This window comes from Platalea leucorodia (genome assembly GCF_965183815.1).
Source record: "Platalea leucorodia genome assembly, chromosome: 5".
NCBI classification, from domain to species: domain Eukaryota; kingdom Metazoa; phylum Chordata; class Aves; order Pelecaniformes; family Threskiornithidae; genus Platalea; species Platalea leucorodia.
The window spans coordinates 83,154,518-83,182,165 of NC_138827.1; the positions used below are offsets into that span (position 1 = coordinate 83,154,518).

The 27,648-nt window shown below is 36.4% G+C and overlaps 1 protein-coding gene across 2 annotated transcripts in view; it reads right to left on the bottom strand.

Moving 5' to 3' along the window:
• Positions 1–27,648, bottom strand: part of SLC4A10 (solute carrier family 4 member 10) — a gene marked incomplete at both ends in the record, with an annotated part of 161,699 nt that overhangs the window by 24,146 nt on the left and 109,905 nt on the right. For both annotated transcript variants that reach the window (XM_082313768.1, XM_082313767.1), the window contains 8 exons: positions 8,868–9,113; positions 10,279–10,412; positions 10,598–10,772; positions 12,157–12,257; positions 12,855–13,001; positions 13,510–13,597; positions 15,407–15,564; positions 20,093–20,184. In XM_082313768.1, the coding sequence (XP_082169894.1) occupies positions 8,868–9,113; positions 10,279–10,412; positions 10,598–10,772; positions 12,157–12,257; positions 12,855–13,001; positions 13,510–13,597; positions 15,407–15,564; positions 20,093–20,184 (1,141 nt within the window). The remainder of the gene's footprint in view (positions 1–8,867; positions 9,114–10,278; positions 10,413–10,597; positions 10,773–12,156; positions 12,258–12,854; positions 13,002–13,509; positions 13,598–15,406; positions 15,565–20,092; positions 20,185–27,648) is intronic.

A 27,648-nucleotide genomic window follows, 5' to 3' on the forward strand; every position in this document is an offset into this window, starting at 1 on the left:
ACTGTCCTAAGATCAGAACTGACAAAAGGAGAAAGTAACGGAAAAATAATGGCCTGAACCTGCTAGCTAGAAAAATAACCAGAGCAAGGAGTCTTTATTGCCTTTACATCTTCCAAGGTTCTCAAGAAATCTCTGGCAAATCAGGATGGGGAACAAAGGTAGATTAGAAATAATAAATTTTAGGACTGGCTGACAAACTGGTATCCTCTGAAGCCTGTACCTCTCTCCCTTTTACAGAAGGATCAAGACTTCAGCTAAATCTTCAGCACCAATCCAACTGTAACAGCATAGGCAGTATAGGTCACTGATGGTACCTCCCTCCCCTTCTTTGTCCTCCCAACCTCCCCACATTTTTCCTAACTCTTTTTGCTTTTGTTTCATAAGTCTCAATTTCATAAATTTCATTAACTTCAGCCATCGTAACTTCACTGAGTGCAACGTTTCCTACAACTTGTCCTGTTTTCATAGAACAGAGTCAGGATTTCACAACAGCAGCTTCAGGACATCTCAGGCAACTAGCAGTGTTCTTTGTTCTGCAAAAGGAACAGTTATTACTATCCTTAATAGCACCAAAAAGACTGTCCGTATGACCCCTCTTTCTTTGGACAATGGGAAAGGGAATATGGGTTAGTAAATTAGAAACCTGTTATTTTATATGTAAAGTTGCAAATTTACCCCTCCTTTGCAGATCAGCAATAAAAGATAAACATCGTTGCTGCTCAACAACTAGTCAGGTGAAAGGTTCTGTATTAAAAACATTTTCATCCTGCCTGTAACTTTCTGTTTACTGCAAGAAACTTACTCCCTAGGCCTATTTGTTCAATTGAAATTAACCTGGGTCTGGTGGGGAAATCCCTCTAATTTCCACCTCCTACCCCTGATTCTTCACGCTCATTCGTCACCGTTTACTTCTCTTTCATCTGTCACGTGCGCTCTCCTCCCCACACAGGCTTTAAACATGCAGCATGGCACCAGTCCGTTCTGCTGCCATTACAGCCAGTTTAAGAGCTTCAAACAAGAGCCTTGCACACTGTTTTCGTGAGTAAATAAAACACATTTAAATGGTGCAGCTCCTTCAAAAGCCTCATGGACATTCATCCCTAGGCAGCTGACATTTTTCAGTATGTTGTTTTCAAGACTAGGAGGCACTTACTATTGAATATTTTATCCAATTCATAAGGCACTGTTTTGGAGCTCCTATTTTTCCAGCATGTACATATTGCAAGCTACACCTATTTATACTAGCTAAGGATCTGATCTATAAAAGATGCAAATACAGCTTCTTCATAACTAGCCAACATACCATTTTCCCTTCCTAGAAGGGCAAAATCTCTTTCTGGCTCACTTAAGATCGAGAATGAGAGTTGCTCAATATGAATATTTATATTATTAAAAAAACAACAGGCAAGTATGACAAATAAGTTACAAAATGTGCTTGTTTAAACAGTATGTCTCACTGAATATCAGAGCACATATTTGGTAATATGAGTAGGAAGTTTTTCCCCTAAGACACAGAGTATGCTCTACGAGTGTGCTGTGCACTGATCACATAACAGAGACAGAATAAGAAGATGCTATTAAATGGAAGGTAACATCACTAATTGTGTTTTAAAAGTAAGGTATTAAAATATATTCAGAAGTATGATTTATGTTGCATTTACAAGGTTGACGGAAAGTACTTCAATAGCAGCATGCCATGCATATTTAAGTTGTCTGCAAATACACAATTTTCATGTGAATTATGAGTGCTCGCGGAGTCCTTCTGTTTGTCTAACAACTGTTACGGGAAGGGCACAACAACAATATCATAGACAACGACTTCCCTGCTGTCCCATACCTACAACACCTGTAATCCCTGGCATTATATTTACCATATTCCTTCATGTCAACATTCATAATGACAAAATCAAAGTCTTACTGGAGAATAGACTGGAAACAAAATAATTAATACTGATGGGAAATGGACTTGTCAGTTAAGTTCTATTCTCAGTATCACAAACCCCTTTCAAAGCACAGCTGTCATGGCAAGACAAGATTTTTTCTTCATTTATTCATGAGATCTGCCATCCTGAATTAGACCATTCAGTCACTAAGTTACGTAGCCCATCTCTGACAATCACGAACATCAGTAAGCACCCACATATATTCTCCAAAGTTGGAAGTCTATATAGTTTAGTAAGTGAAGTTGAGAAGGAAAACAGAAAAGCCTATGTAAGTACCTAGACAATGCACTCAGAAGCATAACAATTTCCTACACACATAGAGAGAGATAAATCTGAGGAGGGAAAACTGATGTTAGAGTGAAGAAATCTCAAAGAATCACATTTCACTGGATAGCACATCAGGAGGAGAACTTTGTTCTGTCAAGGGGAAAGTCTAGAAAACAGATTTATAATCACACTGTAGTTTTGTTAACCTTGACTGTTGATCTTTATTAGCTGCCTGGTGCAGTATGCCATTCATGCATTCTTAGGAGTACTACAGTACGTAACTGCCATATACAGAAGTTAATGTGCAGAAAAATAGTGTAATTATGTGGGATACTGACAATTCATCTGGAAGCTTTCACTGAGAAATAGTTCTAGGATATCACTTCACCCCACTTCCAAAGTTAACAAAACATACATCTGAGAAGAGATTCAGAATAACACTGGTTCAGAAATAATATACTGGAATATACTATAATGCTATATGGTCAGCTTAAGTTTTGATTGTTCAGGTGTAGTGTATCAATACACATAGATGTACTGTAACAAAACCACCCAAGGATTTTATGTAAGCCTTTCTAGCTTTTGAAGGCATTGTGTAGACCAGCTACCAACTACAAACTGAATCCTGGAGAGAACTGCTTAACAAAGAAATCTGTTTCTAAAGTGGAGGGGATGAGCAGTAGGAAAGAATGAAGCAAGGTGGGCACTCCCTGGGCTCAAAATAGGCAGAAAGAGAAAAATTAGTCAATTGGGTTGGGCAGACATAGGGAAGCCCTAGAATAAATGGAATAGAGAAAAACAATTTCTGGATTCCAGGGTTTGTCAAGAAGCAAAAGGGAACCAGCAGTTAAACTGAATGATGGCAGTTGCATGGTTCTGGAAAGAAAAGGAACATTCTTAGGGAAAGACACAGAGGATATGGCACAGTTACTTAATTGTAGAAAAAAAAAACTATAAAGAAGGGGAAAAAAACTATATTCATATCCAAGTTCAAAGAAATCATTGCAGGAATCAGAATTCAATTACACGCCTGGGATCCATGAGATATTCTGTGCTTATCATCGCTGACTCTTCTCATTCCACCTGCAGCTTAGGGAATACAGGGTATAAAACAACATAATTTGCATCCAATAATAATGGATTTAGATTAAGTTATATAGATAATGAAAGATTTAAAACTTGCTTGTGCACAAAACTAATCTTCACAATGCCTTCTAGAAGCAATGGTTTCTATAGCCTGCAAAAGATACTGAGATTGACATGATCTTGGCTCCTTAATTACATCAGAGTGGGATTTTCTACTCCTAATGCTTAAGTGCATGTCAATACCAAGACAGATTGCAATATGCATATTACTATGCCAAGAAATCACTTTAAAATTATTCAATGTAATCTGTTAATAATTGAGTAACTTCTGGTAAAGAATTATTACAAACAACAAGAATTCATTACTCTGAAAAACGAATTAATAAAAACCAAAAGGTATATAAAGTCCCAAGATCTAAGCAACCTCACACTGAGAAATAATTGATCTTCTGTATTCTGACATAACTATCTTAAAATGCTTGTATTTTAAAGAATACTGGATTGCTTTCTAAATCATGTTCCTTTCATCCACAATGTTTATTTTGTTTTCCTTTTGAGAACCTCTGTTTTTAATCCACCCAGTTGTAGGGTTCTCCTTTACTAGCAAAAATGATATCCTAACATTTAATATACACATTAAAACCGATGCGCATCAGTGTTCCAGACAGGATTCACTAACTGGAGATATATTTGCTACAGGGGTAGGAAAAAGCAGGAGGAGGAGAGTGCAGAAATAAGAGAGTTGCTATGCCAACCTACAAATGCTAATGGCATGACAAATACAAAAAGGTCATAGTAAAAAAAAAGAAAGAAAGAAAGAAAGAAAAGCCCAGATCAAAAAGTATGTGTATTTTATTTAATAAACAATGCAGCTACTGTATTTAAATTCCTTCAAAACAACGTAGTTTAAAAAGAAAAAAATTGCAGCACAGTAGCATACTGAAAATCAGGTTGTCTTTGTCCTTCTTTTGATTTAGCTCTTAAATGCCTTATTCTTTATCACCCATATCATAAAGATGGTGTTTTAAGAAAAAGTTACATATGAATGCTGAATGGATTTGCCTGCAAGTAGATCACCTGATGAGTAAGGCCAATATTGCAACACAGAGTAACAAATGAGTATAATAAAGGAGTAAAAAGTGCATTAGGACTAGTTCTACATTAATTAGATCATGCAACAGAAGCTATTTTTGTCTTTTTGAGAGAGAATTCTGTAACAAACTCAAACTCCTATCTTCTACCTAAAATGGTAAAATGGTAAATATGAATTTTTAAGAAATCTTTCAGGAGGACTTTCAGCTGATTTTCAAATACTTGGGTCTGCTTGATTAAAAAAAAAAAAAAATACCCCAGCTGTTCTGAATGTTCTTTCTATAGTCATCTAAGGTTTGTTATGGCAGATACTAGTAATGACTCCTATACTCTTAAATATAAGAGGAGATGCATGCAGTACATCAAACTCCTGCAACAGAGACTGTTTATCACAGAATTCAAACCCACCCAAAACACAGAATGGGTTTTGTTTCTCACTTGAAATATGGTTCCACTCTGGTTGAAATACCAACCATTTTGAATTACTATTTTCTTTGTCTTTCTAGTACTACAAAGGACAGTACTAACAGCAGACTACCTGTGGACATCAGAGCATCCTCAGAAAGCCCATGGGAGAAGAGAGGAGGGCTGGGCCATTGCATACGCTGAAAGCTTCAAATACATACAGTGTCCTGACCTATTTACCATCAACCTTTTGAGTGGGCAACAAACAGAACACAGAAAACACAGAAATTTTACAGTATAACCTGAGTTTTCTAGCATAGAATTTCAAATCCAAGATAAAGTTTTACATAAGCTTTGGCTGAGCATTCAAAGAGAAATGAGTTGCTCAACCTTTTGAAGTTCACCCATTGCTAATTAAAGAACTGCCAAGGCTTTACTAACAATTAAAAACTTGTCTTTAAAATCCCCAAAGAGGAAAATGCAAACAGCTGTTTTAATTAGCAAACAGCAGATACTAATTAGCTTTTGTAACAGAGTATGCTGGTCCTTTAAGGACAGGACCAGTTTCAGCCCAAGTTTGTTACCCATTTAAACTATAAGTAGAAGGACTAAAGTCAGATGCTGCAGAAAAAGCTTCTGATTCCTTGTGAAAGCAATATTCCCCAACCTCAAGGAAAATGAGATTTTTATTTCAAGTAAGCTTTTATGCTTATTCGTCTTCTAGTTTCTGATCTTTCTGGAACTGAGACATGTAGAGACATTTGAGCAGGGACTGAGCGTTATTTGAAATGTCTTGTCTTGTGATGATCCCGTGGGAATGATAATTGTGATACCTTCAAGTTCTGGGCAAATGGCCACTGTGTCTGGACAGAATAATATGTGCGTCTCTGCACGGCAAACCCATGGAGTTCGGGTTGCACCAAGCCTGCTGTGAAAGCACTGGTCATTCGGGCAGCTGATTTAGAGTTGCTCCAACAGAGCACATCTTTCCATTCTCCCAACCTGTCGGGGTCGGTTTTGAAGAAGTAAGAAAAACTCAGATGAAGGAGAAGGGAGAGGAGAGAACAGAAAAGACTGGAATTACTGCTTTGCTGTGTTCAGAGCACAGATCCCAGGAATCGGCAGATGTGCTCTTACAAGATAATCAGTATGCATACTGGCACTCCCAACAATCAGTTTTAAGGTTAAAAAAAGTACAGGTTGCCCCTGTACTCGGAACTGGTGAGGCTGCACCTCAAGTATTGTGTTCAGTTTTGGGCCCCTCACTACAAGGAGGACACTGAGGTGCTGGAGCGTGTCCAGAGGAGGGCAACGAAGTTGGTGAAGGCTCTAGAGCACAAGTCTTATGAGGAGCGGCTGAGGGAACCGGGGTTGTTTAGTCTGGAGAAGAGGAGGCTGAGGGGAGACCTTATTGCTCTCTACAACTACCTGAAAGGAGGTTGTAGCGAGGTGGGGGTCGGTCTCTTCTCCCTAGTAACGAGTGATAGGACAAGAGGAAACGGCCTCAAACTGTGCCAGGGGAGGTTTAGGTTGGATATTAGGAAAAACTTCTTCACTGAAAGGCTAGTCAGGCATTGGAACAGGCTGCCCAGGGAAGTGGTTGAGTCTCCGTCCCTGGAGGTATTTAAAGAACGGATAGATGTGGTGCTCGAGGACATGGTATAGATGGACTTGGCAGTGCTAGGTTAACAGTTGGACTCGATGATCTTAAGGGTCTTCTCCAACCTTGACGATTCTATGATTCTATTCTATGATTCTATAAATGTAAGCCACATCCCATAAGATCTATACTGTTTATAACTATGTGTACATCTAGTAATTTTGGTATTAGTGGGGTCAGTTGCCATGGGCATGATTATCGATAATAAACAGGATATTGCTGCAAGTAGAAGACACAACATAAATGCCGAAAGTGAAATGTAATGCAAGAGTTTAAAAGTCAATTTATTTGTACTAACTACACAGAGTGAAAGAATAACTGAGAATACAGGTATGAAATGATGACCCCCTAAATAACTACAAAACTATTATATCACATAATTTTAATAGCTATATGTATGTTTGAAGCCACCAGGCAGCGGTCAAATCTTTCTTCCAAACATCTGGAAGACACTTGTCCTTCAGGAATTGTGTTTGGAAAACCTAAAACTGTTGTGCTGGTATTGCAACACAGTAGGACAGGACAGGTCAATAGCTGTAACTAGAAGATGACAATAGCTGCTCTTTTACCATTCTGCGTGACTCGCACATTCTACATTCAATGAAGACAGTTACTAAGGGCAGGCAGAGAGTAAATAATACCTTCAAAAATCAATTTTGGATTCTGATTAATGAATGGAATTTTAAATAAAACCAAAAACATTTATTTGTAACCATAAGGACTATGATGATGAAACACTTTCATAAAATATAGATACCTATCACTGTACCCCTATACAAGCAAGACTGTTAATCTTATTTCTCTGAAATCTCAAGCAATATCATGGGACTCAGCTAAGCACGAATAAAGCTAGGTACCCAGGAATCTGTATTTCTATTTGTGTTTCTGCTTTTCATTACATATTTTAATATCTCAACTCCGCCTGCTAAATGGTTTCTGAATAATTTTTTTACTTTGTATGTCAACATCTGTTTTTCAAAACTGTATGAGAACATCATATTCTCTTTCCCTTTGAGATGACTACTTTGAAGTGGTAAAGGAAAAAAATAATCCACAAACACTGTGCTATATGAGGCTCTTTAGAGTAAAATAATGACTTCATAGAAATTAAGCAAAGTTAAATAAGACCAGGATATAACCTCAACTGCATGCATGGTCTATTCTTGATGTTTATTGCTTTCTCTTCAAATTAATATTCCTTTGTCTCCTGATTAAACTATTCGAGAGAAATAATATTTTTTTCAGCATGATGAGAGAGTATGTCACAGCAGAACTATAGTTTCTGTAATTTAACTTGTTCTGTGTATTAAGGTACATAACATGCATTCAGATTCAGGATTTGCCAACTATTTTTCTAGTGATAACATATACAAAGCTCAAATATTTTCTCTGTTGCTGTGTTTTGTTTTTCCCAGCTTAAAATGCAAATGAGACATTTGGTTGAGACACTCCTGTTTTTCCAGTGAACAGAAGATGTGGCACTGTTCAAGCATTGTTCCTTTTGGGCTCCACCCTGCTCATGCAGAGGGTTCACATGGGTTCAGTGAAATAACAAAGACATTTCTGGCGGGGGATCTTCTCTGAAAATGCTTTTTAATGACATTTTAGTTGCTGAGGTGACCAGGCTTAATTGGCCTCAGGACAGACTAGGATCTTACCCTTTACTAGAAGACCATTTTTGTTCTCATATCACAGAAACAAGTCTGAGTTTTTACTTCTAAATGAGACTATATTGATTAAAGCCATTCACTTTTTTATTCCCCAAGTAGAATACTGCTTGTCAAAACTCCACAATGAAGTAGTGTTGCTTAAATGGAGTCATATTAAAAATCCTGTTATTAAGAACAAATGGATTACGACAAAATCAATCACCACTGAGAAGCACCTAACAACTCCAAATCCACTTCAGCTCTTGGAGCTTGAACCTTAACTGAGAGAGGTTAAAATAAAGGAGGTACATCAAATTATATACTTTTTAGATAGGTCAATATTTCAATTTGGAAAAAAAAACCTAACAGATAAATATGGTATAAAAGTGTTGCCTGAACATCAGTACATGGTTATAGTAAGAGATCATTGCTACAACTCATTAAATAAAAACGTGAATAAAGACCTAAAGCTGAGGTCCCTCCAAGTTCTATTTTATTATTCTAGGACTTCCAAGTTGTGTGTGTGTAAGCTTTTTCAAGTCAAGATATTTTTTACTTATCTTAAGTAAATGTGTACTGCTTGCACACATACCTCCAGTAACTACGACTTCCATATGCCAGCATCAGGCCTAACTCAATAGCTTCCACATGTTAAGTTTGCAACTACTGCAAACTTTTCCTGCTGTACATTGGTTTGCATTCCTTACAGAGAAAACATAATCTATGAAAAAAAAAAGTAGTGTTAACAGAAGAAATCTTACTTACGAGTACTTTGTCAGCAGATCCAAATCATTATGCATGTTGATTGGGTATGTCTCACTGAGATGAAACAGCTTCTCTAAGGCCTCATAAATGAAAATGATGCATATAAGAGAAGCAAAAGCTTCTTCAGTAAATCGGGTAATGTAGCAGACTAGGGAGCTTGCATCAGTTGCAACAAGGATGATGCACAGGATTGCAGTCCACAGTCCAATGCTAGCTCTCAGAGAAAGGTACGACAACCCATACTCTCTAAAAAAAAAAAGAAAAAAATTAAACACAGTTTATCTTTTGTCTAGCCACAGTAAATGGAGAAGAGGCAGCTTCAAAACTTCCTTTGCCTAGGGATGTGTGATTCTGGGGACAGTTTGAATCAGAAATCATTTACCTATTGTGAACTGAAGATACTGTCAAGTCACCTCTTGACCTGAGCTCTCCTCCCAATTAACGCGACACAAAGAGCTCTATCTCTACTAAAGTGAGTGAGCAGCTTTGAGAATAGTCACACACATTAAGTGTATAAGGTCCACCCACTTTTTATCCCATATCCTGACTTGTGAACAGCCAACACCTGCCAATTTCTTCTTAAGCTGCAAGAGTAGCTATAATAACAACTTTCATCAAGATCCTGTATGCTTATTGCATATGACAACAGAGCTCCAAACACATTGGGTGACATTATCACAGAGAACTGAAAGGTCTACTTGAAGGTGATAAAAGAGCTTCTGGGGTGCTGAGCGAGGTCTCCTACTCTGTGTTGTTCAGAAGGTTCAGGAGATCTTGGTGTAGAAGTCCCCATCACAGCAATGAGGCAGAAAAGTAGAGAACCACAGAGAAACATGATGGTTGCCAAGATGCAGACATAATTTTTACCCACACTGTGGCAGAGGTATGTCATGTATAGCACATTAACATAATTGTGGGGATACGCTGTGCTGGCATGACACTTCACCCCTTTTCTATTCGGGTGGAGGAAGGGCAGGGTCTGTATCAGTGACTAGTGAAAGATGGCACCGCTGCCACTGCACTTACTTCCTGGGTGAGAGGTAACACCTTTTGCACAAGTTAGGGATGAGGTAAACCACAGATTTAAATGTATTGTTTCAGAGTAGAAAATGATACAATTAAAAAAGAAAAAAAATCCTGAAGCTTGGATTCCCTTCAAAACAGTTTGGGATTTTTTGGAAAACAAACAAACAAAAAAACAACAATTAAAAAAAAAAAATCAACCTTTCTGCATTACCACCAATTCACTTGTCTTAGTCATTGCATAAATTTTCAGACTCTGAAAGCCTAAGCAGTGCACTCCAAAACAAACTGTTGATCTTATTCTGCAGATGCTGGAACTTTGGGATCAATGTCTCTACTTTTACCTAACAACACCCGAGGGATGATGCATATCATGGTCTTCACTTACTTGCAGAATTTGAATAAGATCTTCTCAAACACTAAAACTGGTCCTGTGCTGCCAAGTATAGTGAGAGGCTGTCCACCAAAGAGAGAGTAGGCAATTCCAGTCATGGATGCTCCAAACAGCGATTCTATTGCACTCTGAATGTGATACAGAGAGAAGTGTCCATAAATTTTCAAACAGGTTCTTTTTGCAATGTCTTAGTCTGTAGCTTTCTAAAGATTGAAACACCAATATTTAAAGGTGATTCATGCAACAGTAAGAAAATACTAACCACAAACCTAGGAATGTAAGTTTATTTTAAAAGTTCAGATTTAACACATACTATACGACCTTCAGTTGCTTCTCCCAGTAGACCACCAAATGTGATGACAGGAGACATGCAAGCACAGTAGAGAAACAAAAAAGATGCCAGACACTGCAGACTGAGAGCATCCCTGAAGTCACTCCAGAAGAAGGGAGCTTTTCTTTTTATATCTAAAATCAATCCTCCAAAAAATCTAAAAAAACCAGAAGAGATCAAATTAATGAAAAAGGCACATCAAACTTTCTTCCACAGTGTTGCTTTAAATATACTGCAGAGAAGCTATTGTTGCTTGATCAAATGACACATACTCTTATAATTCATCCAGGAGCCCTGTCTTGATAACTTTAATCAGGAAATTGTGTTTTTAAAACAAACTAATTTGCATATTTCTTTTATAAAATCTTCACCTAATCATCCAGACCCAAAACTTCCAAACAGTTGTTAGATCCCAAGCATAAAACCCTATTATTTATGTGAAATAATTCTTTGCATTTGTTTAATCAGAGACCTACCACGCTGCCCATTCTCCCACACTTCTACATATAGAGCTTCACATTCTTTATTTGAGAACCTGTTCCTAAATAAACTTGATGGTAGAATTGAATGTAGGCCACAATTTTCCAAGGACAAGAACTGTCATCTTTTCTCATTTACACTATACTAAATATAATCAAATATTTAGGAACAGACACTCCCTTACAATACACCATACAGTTAAAGTAAATATCCCCACAATGCCCTTTTTCTCACAGACACCTGATATATCAGATGTTGCTGGGGTAAAGAAGACGACAAAGTGCCACCATCTCCTAAATATTAGAACAATCCTTTGAGCTGTCAATTACCAGGTTCACCGGTGAGAGAATGGCTTACAGTTAGACTGACCATCATCCCCCTCTGCCCCACTGTGTACACCAACACTGCAGCTGAATCTTTAGCCTTATGCAGGTAGGAATGATATTTAAATATCAAGAGGCAGCAAGGTAAAAGAAAAGTCTATCACACAACTACACTGCACTAAGGCAACCACTGGCAGCTGATGTGCTTACACCACACCATATTAGACAAAAGAACATAAGTATTCCTTGAGGCAAATTCTTCCTTCCGATTTGTGTATATTGCAGCCACCACAGTAATCACAGCCTCATGTACCAGGACATATCATGCCTTACTGAGGTAAAAAAAGAAACACTAGAGGTGCACAACCCAGAAACTTCAACTACAAAATAGCTGTCAGCATTCATAATGTATGGCACAAGACTATTCCCAACTTTTCCTTCATGCCGTACAAAAATAAGAAACATTAATCAAGTTTAACAGACGTCTGATCTTTATAAATAACAGAGAAAGGAGCTTGCAGTAAACACAATGTGAAAACTCAAATCCTCCTGCCCTCCCCCCCTCTCTGCAAATCAGCATGTATTGTCCTATTCAACTATGCGATATGCAAATCAGGAAAAATGCTTGAAAAAAGATCATATGCCAAGCCAGTCATTTGAGAGAGAACCAGACCATTATGATTCTGTTGGAAGTGCATCACTTAGAACACTTAAGATTTTGCTTATGTTTTCACTAACTTTCCAGTGCGTTGCAGTTCTGGTCCAGAGTGTCCTCCAGGTTGTTCTGCATCCCCATGGGCTGCAGTTCCATTTGGCACTCCTGGGATCTTACGCTTCTCCTACCAGAAGGAAGATACTTTTCATGAGTCTTAGCAACCAAAACATAATTTCAGCAGAGGAAACAGGCTTTGAGAGTTGAAAGACTAAACACGTAAATTTTATTGTAAGATTCATCAACATAACCTCTTCATAAGCTGTAGAGGAGTTCTGTAACATGAAATAGTAGAATGAATTGTGGTCTAAGAAATGTAAAGAATTGATCACAGAAAATCTTGTATCAGAAAACATTTTAAAGAGTAGCAAGCCAGGCTGCTCTGATCAATTATTGCAATAAGCTTAGAACAAAAGCAAACCATGGCTGTTCAGAATAATCAAAGATGCTTATGACCAATTACCCCTGAATTTAAGATCTTTAGATACAACTATCTGTCTTTATTCAGGAGAGAACTAGTATTGAACTACACAAAATGTCATCACTATACTGTATGCTTGCAAGACAAGGGTTCTCTTAAAGCAAATTAACAAAAAAAAAAAAAGAGACCATGCAAAATGTCTATATAGTGACTCTGCTAAATGCTAAATTAATGAGACTTAATTCCACCTAGCAAAAATTAATCACAACATTTAAAAGTGTCTGAATTTTACAGTGTACAAACCTGAGAGGGAACATTTTTAGGTGGTTCTATTCGAATTGTTGGGTCCCACTCTCCAGGAGGGAGAACAGTAACCTGATCAAGAAACTCATCAATTCCAGACACCAAGTCATTGCGGTCTTTTGCTTTGTAAGCAACATCATGGAACACCTGTGAAAAATCGAGAAGTGTATGTGGGAGGAAAAAGATATGGGGAAAGGAATACCCTCGTAACATTTTTCACGATGGCCCCTTTTCTCTGAGATAGAACACACTTCTGCAGTTCCCACCAAACAATCTCAGCTTCAACTGAGTAGAGTTTCTGGTACATAGTTTTCATAGAAGCTCCAGCTGCTATGGAAAAACATCTTTATGAGTGCTAAATGTTCTAGAGATTTTACAGCTTAAAACACAATTAATTCCACTGGGAAGTAACTGTGTAAAATGGAATCTTCTCAGTGAAGATATCTTTGCATATGAATATTGTTTCTCATTTTGTTATCTCCTTATGGCAGCATAATCTGGGCTGTTACAGGATCATGAAATGAACTACAATGCTATTTGTGCATCATCAGACTGATTAGCCACATTTCATCCAGACGATTCCACATTGGAGATTCCCTATTACACCTCTTCAGTCAGTATAAAATCACAAAAACCAAGTCATGAATAAAAATACCTCATCTGTCATTAGTGTTGCAATTGATCTTCCAATCTCATGGTATTGTTGCCCTTTACCCAGTGGTCCAAGCAGAATAAACAGAAATCTGCAAAGAAAAGATAAATTAAAAAATTGTAAAGGATAGATGGTTGAAATATACTACATACTACAGAAATACTTATTTAAAAATTGGACTAGAAGAACCTCTAAGACAAACATTATATATCATCTCCTTCAAGATCCTCACACATGCATTTAAACATGAAGCTCTGGTTTAAAAAATGTGAAAATAACTTCCAAAAATATATCATAAGCTTCACAGTCAGACTTGATTGAGACTATCAAAACCTCCTTACATAACAAACCTTATCTTACATAATAAATATATGCAATTATAATCTATGTACAGAACACATTAACATTAATTTATTTAATTCTGTTAATTCAACAGAATTTTATGGTAGTAGTAGTATTTCAATATCGGGGAAGTTAAAATACCCTGAATAAAAATAATTTTTAAATCGCTCTTACTCCCATTAAGGCTATAGACAGCCTCTACTCTAGGCTTGGGGCTAGTAAGGTTCTATAAAATGCAGAGGATAGGTTCAGAAAGTTCTCAGTTTTGCTAAAATGCAAAAGACAATTTTTTGACTACCATTATTAAATTTTTTTTAAAATAAACATTTTTGCAAAATTCTTAATTATCCTTATTTTTAATTATTTAATTTTCTTTTGGTCAAAAATCAAGAAATCTGTTGTTTTCCTTTTGGTGGTTCTTTTTGTGGGAAGTTGGGGGAGGTTACAAGGAAAGGCTTCAGACATTTTTTCAAAGCTAGCTCAGTCCCGCAATGTTCCTTACACACATGCAAAAATTAGAAAAGACAAAAAAAGTCATATCCAAAGTAACTACAAAGTAACTACAACTTAAAGAAAATTTTACACTGTTTATCTAACTGGAAGCAAGGATCTGAGTCTGAGTCTCAGCATTGCATTTCATAGCATAACACTCCTTCCTGAGTGTCATGAACAACCGGAATACACTACTGTCTTCTGTTGGAATTCTACTTTTATGGAAACTAAAAGAGGGAACGGGAAAGAGAGACAGAATATGTGTACAAACATATGCACAAGTACAAAAAAAGGTGAGAGACTGCAATAATAGTTAAGTCGGTGAACTCGGATATGGGAGAATCACTTTGGAGTTTTGATCTGAATCAACCCCAGCAGGAAACAATATATCTGCAGATCTATTTAAATGCTTTCTATTTGACTACAAAGTCTATTTTAGATTTTTTTTTTTTTTAAAATTCCTCATAATTTGTTCTCAGAATGAAAGTACTTCATCAGAAAAAGTTTCAACTTAGAAAAAATTAATCTAATAAAAATTTATGGTTGAAAGTGACATTCACTACCATGCAAGTATCTACAAAGTAACTTTCAGAAGAGCGTGACATTTACAGCATGTAAATCCATTCACTATCCCTAGGCAATGAAATCACATAGTTTGTTTTTTCCCTTTACTCAATTCCTTCTTCTTTTTTTTTCTTCTGGACATAGTTATGCAGTATCACACAAGCAGTTTCAGTTCCAGATGAAATATTCTAAGCAGCTGCATATTTCACCTAAGTATTTCATCTGCAGTATTACCAGTTTGTACAGGATAAACTGTGTGTTGTAACCTAACAAGCTATCATTTCTACTTCTGCAAAGAATGAATATCTGCACACATGAACGGCATGTTTCTAAACGTACCCATACATCATTTAAAGGATGAATGGAAAGATGTCTCTAAGAGATGTCTTTGTTAAAGAAAGAAACTAATTCATAACTTAATAAATGACAAAGTTGAAGGTCACACCACCCTGTCTCCACAAGGTACACAGTAAAACATGAAGAAAAATAAATCCAACTGTACCTTGTTGGAATCGGAACTTCAGCTAGTCCTGTAAGCAACACTGCAGGAGATAACCTAACAAAAGCAACAACTGCACGGTCCAAGAACTCTAGTTCACCAACTAAGATGTTTGATGCTTCGGCTCCAGGTGGTATCTTTTTCATGAAGTGTAGGTCAACCTGGGAAAAGTATATTAAATTACAACCTAAAAGCTATTCACAGGGATTTTTTCCACCTGATTTGTTGACAGAGACTTTCTGGTCACTGCACTATAATCTTAGTTATTTCAATTATACAGTTTCTACTATTCTTGTCTGTTGAATAATTTTTTTTAAATAAAAATGTTTCTCAAAAATCAAACAACTGGTTTTTCATTATTTGACTAATTTTTCTTGGAAACATACTTAAAGTACTGCAGAATTAAATTATAAAGACAACAAATCACATTCAAAATCTTTTTAAGAATATAGTATTAATCTCCTAGTAATACTTTTTATCAATAATCATAAGAGCATCAATAATTCATAACAGAATAAATAACTCATAACAGTAGAAGAAATGAAGACACCTTATTTTCCCATAATTTACAATTCTGGAAATCATGAATTCATAGTTCATAGTTGCTGTATTATAATCTCAATAAGAAGAACGGGTTCCACTACAAATAATTTTCCTTCTACTATTGTAAGTGAGATGTATTTTTGTTTTCGGATTTAATGGAAGACAGTTGCCCTTCTGCTGAAAATAACAGAAAATAAACTATGACCATGATTGTCTCAAGAGTAAACTGAAAGAACAATGCACAATAAAAACTCCGGAGTTTTAAGGCAGTCATGTTGACTTTTGCAGGGATGGTGGAAAAGACAAACAGCTTCATCATGACATTGCTATATAAGCTTAAGGTATTTGCCTAAGAATGTGTTTATTTGTATTTATCTCCTTGGTATCAGTCTAGAGTTTACTCTGTACCAAAGATCGACATGGAGTAATAAAGTATATAATGTATGTTTGATTTCATTATGCACCAGTATTGTCTACATTTCAAAATGCATGAATTTTGTCATTTGCTTTCCTTTTATTAATCTAAACACAACAACAGCAACCAAATCCAATATAAACTGTTAAAGTGGACCATTTTAATGTCTATCTTACAGCCATCTGTCAGTACTAGTTTGCATAGTTTTTGGTAATATTTAGAAAATTGTTTTCTTGCAAATGGCTCTGGCACTAAATCAGAATTCAGATATAACACAGTTGCCTGTGTAATGAAATCTTATTTAGCTGAGATCACAGAGAGATGTCTAATGCTACCCTAAGCTAATCTAGAACGATGACCAAACACCTCACAAAGTTAAACAAGCATCACATGAACCTGGAAGGTTAGAGAGCAAGTACTTTTGCAAGGTAAAGTTATCAGTGAGGTAAATTCTGTTCCTCACTCAAATCACAAAATAACTCTTCAGGGTTAAATACAAAACCTAAACAGATTCACTTTGCACCTAATTTTGGTGTCGTAGGTCATTTATAGTTGAGAGAAAGGAATTAGTCTTTCAGGCACATAGCAATGTGCATTCTGTACCAATTTTACCTTGTGAATGGATTTAACATTTAATAACTAATGTCTCGTGTACAACACATTACATTTGTCACCTTAAGGTCCAACTAACATACAGACCACAGGATCAAGATTCAAATCTGAAAGAAGCATTCAGTCTCCCATCTACCAGAAAGTATTTCCAGATATGTTTCCTGTACTATTTATCAGCTTAAGATTCCAAAGTCTTTTAGGTAGTGAATAGGGCCCCAGTTAAAAGGAAGGTAGCTGGCAGAGGAGCACCAAACTGGGCAAATACACCCAAGCCCCACGTGTGGCTTCCGCTACATAATGAGAGCAGAGGTGGCCCTGGAGTGAATTTGGGGCAATGGCAGAAGCTATATCCTTCGAATGCTTCATCTAACCTATCCATTATACATCTCTTACCCCAAGAGGTCTTTACCTGGAGAGACCTCATCTGCGTGGTAATCTGCACCCTAACTTGAGCCACATTCATGACCCTGGCACTAAATAGTCCCAATAAGCTCCAATTAAACATAAAACTAAATAACTAATGTGGAGGCCATTCCCCTCCAGGGCAACTCAAGGACTGAAAAGAGTGGTGGGGGCCTCCCCTGGAACCAAACATAAATTGACATGAAGACAAACAGAAAATACCCAACATCACTTCTTAGGAAAGCCATGACACATATTAATCAAATTTATTTATAAGCAGAGGCAATCAGTATTCAAAAAGAAGTCAATTATTTCACATGGCATTTGAAAGACCAAACTCTGTCAGTACGGAACTGGGGTTTGATTCAGAATTAGTGCTTCCATGTGGAGCACAGGAACGCTGCCATGAGAAAGGATGTGGGTCCAGTCTCTTTACGCATTTCACATTTCAGAACAACTAGGGTTCCCTTCAGCCTCTGGCATAAGAAGCAGAGACCAGCCAGATGCAGTTGTTAACCTGCCATCCCCATCCTGCTCAGACACATGATAAAGTGGTGCTGTGACAGATCACCTCCACATCACCCCCGAAATACAAAGCCCTTATGGTGTCCCCAGAGGAACAGGAGTGACACATTTACAAGTACCAACATCAGAAACTATGTCTCCCTCTCTGTGCTACCGAAGTAACATTCAAGACAGCTTTTAGTGCTGTGTCTCACATTATTCATAAACTGATACCAATACAATCAACACAGTCTCAGTGCTGCATTCAGATTAAGTCAGCTTTTTGAATCAACTCCAAAATTTGGAATATTAGAAGTAGCCCAAGGGAGATACGTTAGCAAGGAGAGAATATGTGAGGTAGTCAAAGGTGCTTTTTTGTAGAAGATAAATGAAATGAATATGTGGAACAAAATTAGAGCAAGAAATCACAATACTCAAGAGAAAATTAGTGTACTGCTCTACTTTCCTCTCAATCTGTGCATATAATTCCAGTTATAACCGTTGGGAGTTATTGCAATAGCACATTTCAAGGGGAAATTGTACTTTACTTATGAATCTTCAAAAGGATAAATGGATCTATTTAAAGGCAGTCAAAAAAGGTACTTAGATAACAATCCTTTACTGTTATTTCATTCCTGCAAACAGAAGTTGTTCCTTTCATATTCATGACATCCTTGTTGGTATCTAACGCTGCTGAGGCTAGTCAAAAGATGACATGTTAATCTCTTCTCAGGCCAGTTTAAACAGGAACAGTTCTTTTGATCAGCAAAGCTGCAGAACTACAAAAATAGTGAGTGAAGGATCAAATGATGCAGCCTCCATTCTTGTTTAATATAAACATCATGCAGCTAGATAACGGACTGGGATTCTGATCCTACAACACTCAAACCAACTGGGGAAATGTGCAAGAAAACCAGTACTGAAAGTCATGTCGTTCCCTTTGGGTTGTTATGAGCTTCACCTCTGTACAGCTTAATTTTGAATAGACAGCTTTATTTATATTTGATATCCTTTACAAAATGTTACATCTTGATATTAGAACACTTGCCAAAACAATTAGTTTTAGGTAACACTTTTAATATAAATATCAGGAAACCAAAATCATACTTGACTCCTTAAAGCATTATAATCTTATTTTAAAATATTTTTAAAGTATTAGCATCAATTTTTTAACAACTTGTCACTGTTTATAGATCTCCTTGCTACCTCTGTAGAAATGCGGTCCATAATACATCCCCAGCCAGCCTCTTTTCTTCTTAGTGTCTTTGACAGAAAGATCTGTTTCCCATCTTTATTTCAGCCATATACCATTCCTAGTCTGGCATGTTCAGTCAAGAATTCAAATGGTGCAAATAGCTACTGCTGCTAAGAAATAAGTCTGGCACCAGATGGAGCAATCACATAACTCTACTTTTAGCTCAGTTGCACTAACATTAAGATTCAACAGACTCAAAGTGCCGTTCTTCAGAATTTTGGTTTAAATCACCTTTCTTCACTTACTCAACCTTTGTTGTATTAATGTGTCAGCTGAAGTCATCTATCCCTGTCAGGTCTGTCATCTGTATCTAATGTGACAGTTTGTTTTAGGTACATACAGACTTCTTAAACAAATTAGGATCCTCCTTTACATTAAAGCTGAGAAGCTGTTTTGCTTTTCTTTGCTATCTAACATTGAACTGTCATTGCAATCTCCACTACTGAACAGCTAACATCTTTTGTGAAGTGTACTGAAATATCTTGGCTTGCCAGAAGAATTAAGTTATAGGTTTACAGAAACACATTCTGTTTGAGACATCTGGAATCCACGAGTTCAGGTTATAAAAAGGGTAGTTTGCATTCATGCATTACTTCTACAAAAAGTAAAAATCTGAGAGGTAAATCTGAATTATAAGAATTCTGAATTACTTTCCTACTTAGATAATTTTCTGTTCATTTGTAAAAAATTCCCCCTCCAAATATATACCAATGATATTGTCATGCAATAAATTTATCTATGTTCCTAAACTGTGATTTCCTGTTACTAGTAATTTATCAAGAAAATGAAAAATTCTTTTTTGTTATATAAAAATTGTGTTGCAGTGTACACAAAACTTTAATGCCGAAGTAAAATTTGCACTTCACAGCTTTTCCTGATTCAGATGGATTCATTTTATTTAATTTAAAAGATCTATGTGGTAGTCAGGAAGCCATCTTCACCATCAGTGAACACTCACCTTGCTAAAGTCAACTGTGCTGTTTTCTCTGCTGACATCATTTTTGTTTTCAATACAGGCTGGAGCAGACTGTGGGGAAACAATCTGACCTGCTAAAAAAAGTACCGTTATTACAGAATACTAACAATTACTTCTATAAATAAAGCAATATCTAATGAAATAATTGTTAAAGAACTACATACATTTCATATCTTATGTATATGAAGCATCTAAACATTGCATTTTAATTAAAGACTTATTGAGAGTAACACAAAAGACAAAACATTTATCATGTGCAGTCAGGAATGGGAGAACGCAATTTAGAAAATGTAAAAGATACTCTTGAATATTGGAAGACAAACTTTCTATGCCAATTAAAGCTTACGATTTTTAAGATATTACATTTGAGCAAAGTCCTGCATTCATATAGTTTTTGTAAGTCATTTGAGGAGCTGCCAATTTTGGGCAATATCTGTCTACAAGAATACTCCTCACTGAATAAAACAGGATTACTAGTTTTCATAAATTTACTCGTGTATAAGAATGTCCTGATTATAACAACTACAAAACCCAGCATAAAAGTGCGATGCTATAAAAATAGATGTATAGGAAATTAAGATGATATAAAAACTTAGTATTTAACAATGTGATTACTGACGTGTAAAACAAATGTTTCAGCGAACACATTTTCAAAAAATTCCAGTGAGGATTTAGGAATGTATTTTATAGAAGTTTTAAAAATATCTCAAGATGAGAAGAAGTATTTAAACACGCCTCAGTCTTATATAAGCAAACAGTAAGTCTTGTGACCAACAAAATTTTGCCAACGAAAGCTCAAACAGAAAAACAGGATTAAGTATATGTCACATAAAGCATATTTTTACTTAATGCCACCATTGCCCCTGTGCAGGGCCAGAGGCCACCACGCACACGCTGAGGGTGTGAGGCTGGCAGTAGGGCAGCACACAAACCCCACAGGGTGACGAGTCGTTCCCTGCTTGCCTTCACCACTCCTCCCTCCCTGGCAGGGCAGGAGCTGCACACAGCTCTGAACATCAAAACAAAGTATAGGAAAAAGTACCAAATATATGAGCCAACTATCTCTTACTGCCCTAACACATACCCAGGAATAACTACAGAGTCCAGCTGGCCCAGAGTCAGCATCTCGTGCCCAGCATATATTTGTTTCCATAGCAAATAAAGTCTCTCATATGACTGAGAAATGATGAAGTGAAAACATTGGTTCTGGTGAAAATCAACCTAAACTTGCATAGTAACAAAGACCATATGTTCACAATACTTGAAGATGAAGACAGTCAGAAAGTCCTAAGCTATTATAGAACATTGCCTGGGCAATTCAAAAAGCCACAGTGTGTCCCCTCACACTGCTGTTACACACGCGTGCGGTCCAAGCATGTCCTCAGCCACAGACAGGGAACAGAGCGCTTCGCAGGATCCAGTCTGAACAGGACAGGAGACTTGCAAGAGTATCTCAACCACTGCCAAAATACTGAAGTATCCAGCTTCTGTCACCACTGAGCACTACAGTATCCCTGTCCAAGTCTGGTCATGAATTCCCAGTTGAAACTCAAGGAAAAGGTTGGTTTTCATGAAAACCAATATCTCATTTTCCACTAGGCAAATCTCTCATGACACAAACCAGTTTTTAGACTCCTGTGCTGCATCCTGATAGCAAGATTTCACTTTGATTAGGAAGTACAGGAACAGAATCTTTTACAATGTATTGCTAGAAATCTTATTATTAAATGTATCGGTCTTAAAAATGTAAATATTTCCATTTTCTCTCTGATTCAGGACGAGGACAGATTAAAAAAGAAGAGAAATGAGTGGTTTTGTTCAGCACTGCAGTGAAATAAACATAATGGCAAAAAACCAGACATGACAAGCATGTTAACCTAACCAAGCAGATAAAAACAAGTCAGGATTAGAATTTACATATGACAAGAATAAGGATTGATTTCAGAAAGCAACATATTAATGTAACTTAAAGGAATTCACATAAAAAAGACTATTAATTCCTAAATGTCACAAGAGACAACTTTTGCAAATCGGAAGCCAGAAATTATTAAATATGCAAGATGCTTATAAACCGTCATTCGTCTGTTTTAATTAGAACTTAAAGAAAAACCACTGAGTTCCATCATTGTTACACCATCACCTTTACACTATGTATCCCCATACACTACTTCATACTGTAATTTTTTTCTGTATTTTTTATTTAACAGTCTTAGAATTATTTTTACAGGAATCACCCTTTAGTATTATAACTATTAAAAATAATATATAAATTCGATTTCTATACTATTTTGGAGATTTTAATAACCTAACAAAAAAACCTTCCACTAATTCTAACAGAGAAGCAATAAAATGCTCAGGGAAAATTTCTGCCCTAACTTACTCCCAGAAAACTTTAAATCTAGTAAAATACTAGACCTTATTAAGTCTTAATTTCTTCCTTTTAGACACTCCTCTATATTCTAAGATCTATACAAAGGGAAATACTTGCAATAATTACTCATACTAATATACATACTATGTTATAAAGATGTTACATGAAAGCAACAGAAATAGTAGTTCATTATCTTTCTGTTGCTAATTAGGGATTTACATTTATACTTTTTTTTTTCTGGACCCAAAAATTCAAGAAAATGAATCAGAGCATGGACCACCTGTCATAAATACTGAAGTTTTAACATCATAACTGGAGGTGTCAAAAGCATCTATGCAATTAGCATAACAGTCCAAAGGCTAACTTTTAAACATTGTGTCCACTCTTCTTTCAGGAGAAAAATATGTAAAAATATACATAGTAGGAAATAAAAGCCACAACCAGTAAGTATGTGAAGTTTATAAGAATAGCATATGTTCTTCCTCTGTGCCAACAGAAGACCTCAAACTTTGAGTTACCCATATGCTGGAGTAATCTGAAAGAACACAAGTTTTACCTTGAGGCAGTAAGAGATGTTTAAATAGCTCTGCAACTTAAAGACAGCTTTCTGGATCTTGGAACAAGAAGTTTGTTTTTTTTTACTGTATTGAATAACAATCAAAGATAGAAGGTAGAGAAGACAGTTAATTTCACTTTGCACATGATAGTCACGGGGAAAGTTTTTTAAAGAGCATCTTAAACACTGCAGGAATGCGTGTTTCTTACACAACAATACAGTCAGTGAAATGCGAATCTGGAACTTGGTCTCTGTGTGGCCCTTCAACAGAAAAGTAAGACAAAAAGTACTGGGTTTTGGAGAGATTTTTGCTCCTGTACACATGTCGTTTGTTAAACGCCTGTATATTTTTTGCACTAGATAGTAGGCAGATGCAGTGCTATGGTGGCCCTCTCCCTAGGAGCAGGACTGCAATGGAACATGATTATTTTTGTATTTGGTAGCTTCCTCTACTTCTGAGCTATGAAGCCACAAAAATTCATAAATAAATTTAATTTTGTGTATAAGTTCATGTTGACTTAAAGGATATGTCTTTGGGGTGAATACTGTTAAGCACATGAGTAATTCCAAATGGGGTAGGACCAAAAGCATACTGATGGCAATCTAGTGAACACTGGCATCACCATGCACACTGGTTTTCCACCATCATTAAAAATATTGTTTGCTAAAGCATGTTGGCAACTATATATGCACTTTATCTTCAAGCCGCTTTTAATTTCAGCAACTGATTGTTTTCTCTGAATGAAGGACACAGTTATTGGCACCATGATGGTCCCATGAAGCAGCAGTCAATTAAAGAGCTATGTGAATGAAAGGGGAGCTGTCACATCATACCTAGACTAAAACAAACAAACAAACAGAAAGGCATTTCCTCTCCAATTTTCAACAAAACGTCAACAGTCACCACTGCATCAAACTGTCTCTGGAATACAGGTACACTAAATCCAAGTTTTATCCAAATTTTATCTTTATAATATGGGAGCCTTCAAAAAAAACAACCACCAACCAACCAAACCTAAACCTAATACCAAACCCTAGCCAGGCTTTAAACATCTGCTGTGAGAAAAACACTTGTGATGGTTTATTACCTCTGAGTGGGCAATATGGTGTTCAGGCTGGTAAGAACGGTGAAGGCATAAACCATCAGCTGCCTGTACGAGTGAGTAAGAGCAGCAACAGCCTTGTCATTTATTCAGCTCTTCCATGCCCTGTCCTTGCTAGTTCCATTTCAGCGCTCTCAAGCAAAATGTTTATTTACACACCGTATGGGGTAAATAAAGTATTTTATTTTTTTAAGAGTGCAATGTAGTACTTTGAGTCCTTATAAATCTAAAGTTTAAAAGCCTTGATTTATCCTACAGTCCATCTACATAAAGCATCTGAAGAGCTGCATTCTTTGAAAATTCATCAGAGAGCCATTCAGATTTTTTAAAGTATCAGTCAAACAAATGCACAATGTGGTATCACTGAAATATCCAGCCTACATACAAAGGAACGTAATACCTAACAGATAAAGCCACACTAAATGGGTGTTAAGGCTTATCTATGTATTAAAAAGCCAATATCAACATAGTTTTTAAAATTATATTTTAAATCGGTGTACATAAAAAATAAGTGTTTTTTCAGAAAATGTGAAATTGCCAGAGCTTTGAATAGAGCAAGAATTCACAGAAAAAAGTCATGCAAAGCCAAGCCACTTAAAAAGCAAAATCCATGAAAATAAGGTCCATATTTGTCACACTAATAGAAGCTTGCATTTGCAGATAGAGCTCAGCATTTTGAGACTATTAGTCCTGCCAAATTAAAAAAAAAAAAAAAAATCCCAGTAAATTAATGTCACATGCAACATACTCTGACTCCCTAAAATCTAAAGCTCAAAACATTTAACTATGTGTATTGTATTTATCAATCAAAATCCAAGAGGTCTCTAGAATACCAATGATAAAAACCAAGAACAATGTATTCAGACACAAATCACAGTTAATGGAAACAAATTGGATGCAACTGACACATCAAAGGAAACTGAATCAGAAAAAAGTTGTTTAGTTTTCTAGACCATATAGATTTCTTCCCATTCAGAAAAAAAAATATGATTTGCAAGCCAGCTATAACAATCTTCAGGCTTTTCACTGCAACTAGTCACCAATTTTCCAAATCTAAATGGACATACTGTCCAGATCAAAAAAAAAAAATCAAGGACTGAAAACCAGTAAGTTTTCCTAAGTATACGGTAAAATTCTAATATAATAAGAGTAGCGATACCATCTCTGCAGGCTGAATTGTATATGTACCTTTAGGCCTCTTGATGCATAACATTTTAAATCAGTGGAGAACCAGGTCACTCCCATTGTACCTGCATAACTGCAACGAAATATGGTGCTCACTAATGATACATAATTTAAGAGGATAAGGAATAAGTCACTTTACCTGTTTTTCTAATGCTAGGCCTGGATCTCAAGCATAATTCATATGAAATCATGCAGTTTTAACTAAAATGCTATGATTTGCGGTTTTACAAATTGATGTAAGAAAATGAACTTATAAAGAAATGGCACATTTTTTTTCCCCCAAAACAACATCATTCCACACAAGCTTCTCTTAAATGTGGCACAGCTGCTGACAAAGGTCTAAGGTATTTTTTAATCACAATAGCAAGAAGTTGCATGCTGTCAAGAAACTGAGATGGAGACAAGGGTGTACATTTGAAATGATCCGAAGCCCAAGCAAGAATAGGTATTTATACTACCTCTGAACCTTCAGGGAGTTTACAGAACCCAAAGGATAGGAGATGAGGAAGATACAGAGATGAGATGAGCCTGTTAGAGACAGACACAACAAAGAGCAAAATAAAGAAATACAAAGATGAATGATACAGTTTTATACATATAGATTACACATTTTATCATGGGTACAAGGAAATGTGGAGAAAGAAAGAATAAGTATCAGATGAAAATGTTCGTAAATACAAGTTATATTTTAGTAATGTAAAAACCTGTGGATAATACAAGTTGATTAAAATATATACATTTGAGAAGAATATAAAATAAGAAATAGAGCATTAGCTAATTTAGGCTAGAATTAACTATCTTTGAGTTTGCCCTCTCTTCAAGGAAAGCTTTAGCAATCCACCTGATCCAGATCCAATACTGCCAGAAAACTTGGGTATATATATGGCATTCGTTGTGACTTATTCCCAAAATTAAGGAACGCGGTCACGTACCTAGGAATGCCTCCCTACCCTTTTCATATGGCTCCAAGTAACGTCCGTCTCTCTCCATGTGGTAGTATTGACATCAGAGTTTTACCTGCTGTAAGCTAGCTCTGAGTTATGGAATAAATGCTTGATCTGATGTTTAGGAGAGATTACGAAACTGAGGAAAGTAACAAACACCATCACATAATTGGTAATTTAGCCTTACTGGTACTAAAGCATACTGTCCTAAAGTAGACACCCAAGCATAGTCTTAAACACCTCCGCGTGTGCTCATGCTGCCATAAAACAATGAAGAAGTCCAAACCAGCCCATCATGCTAACTGAAATAACTGGAAAAAGCCTTGAAAAAGAACATATCAAAATTAACTGCTTCAGCAGCTCATGCTGTTAACTCTGAAGATCCTCCATGTAATATGCCATTGCTTTCTTCAAGCTCTTTGGCATATCAATAAACCTCTCCCTGGAATTTCAGAATTTCTCAAAATCAGACATGATGTGTGGCATAATGCAATTTTTACACTAATAACGTGTAAGGGAGAAGAAGCAGTTATAAATGGCATACGTACAGAACAGAAAACAGGCACAAGACCATGTTATTATGGATAAAGAACACTTCAGCAAGGTGCAGGGAAATACAATTTACAAGTCACTTATCCTGCCATGCTCCTCTCCCCTAGTTCCTTCCTCTTTGGCTTTTATCAGTAAAAGGTCTGTTAGATCTCATTTCATATACAGACACACACACACACGTACTCTGAAGTTTTAGTCTAAAAGTGAAATAGTCAAAAAACCTAAAATGTTTACATGATGAAAATTTCTTTTCCTAACTACATTTTTGTCAAATCAGCTACTTTTCCATGCCACGCACACTTGAATTCTGAATTGCAGAACCCTTTATAAAAGGGGAGAGGCTTATGAAATTATTTTAGCATACCTCTAACAATAGAAAGGTGTATATTTGCAATTGGTTTTGGCTTTTTAGACCATGTCATAGGAATTTACAGACACAGCTCTCAGCTATCAGAGTGAAAAACCTATTGATCTCAATACAAATAAGCTAAATTGCTTTACAAACCAAACTTTCCAAAGATGATTTACTAATGACAAAGATTCATATTTTTACCTGCCTTTTACAGTATTTATGCTAAAATTACTTGCCACCCTCTATTTTGGGTATTTGGTGTCAAATTAGACTTTAAAAAAAAATATATAATTTCTCCTGCTCTTATGCCAAATTTGACTGTCGGTTTTTATTGGAACATCAAAAGCAGGCTTTTAATTCTCACAGTTTTGATGCTTAATGAAAAGTGAAAGTTAAACACAGCATGGCAGCATTAAAAATGCATGGTAAATCCATAGCACCCTGACATCTTAGCCCTGCAGAGGATGTGAAGAAA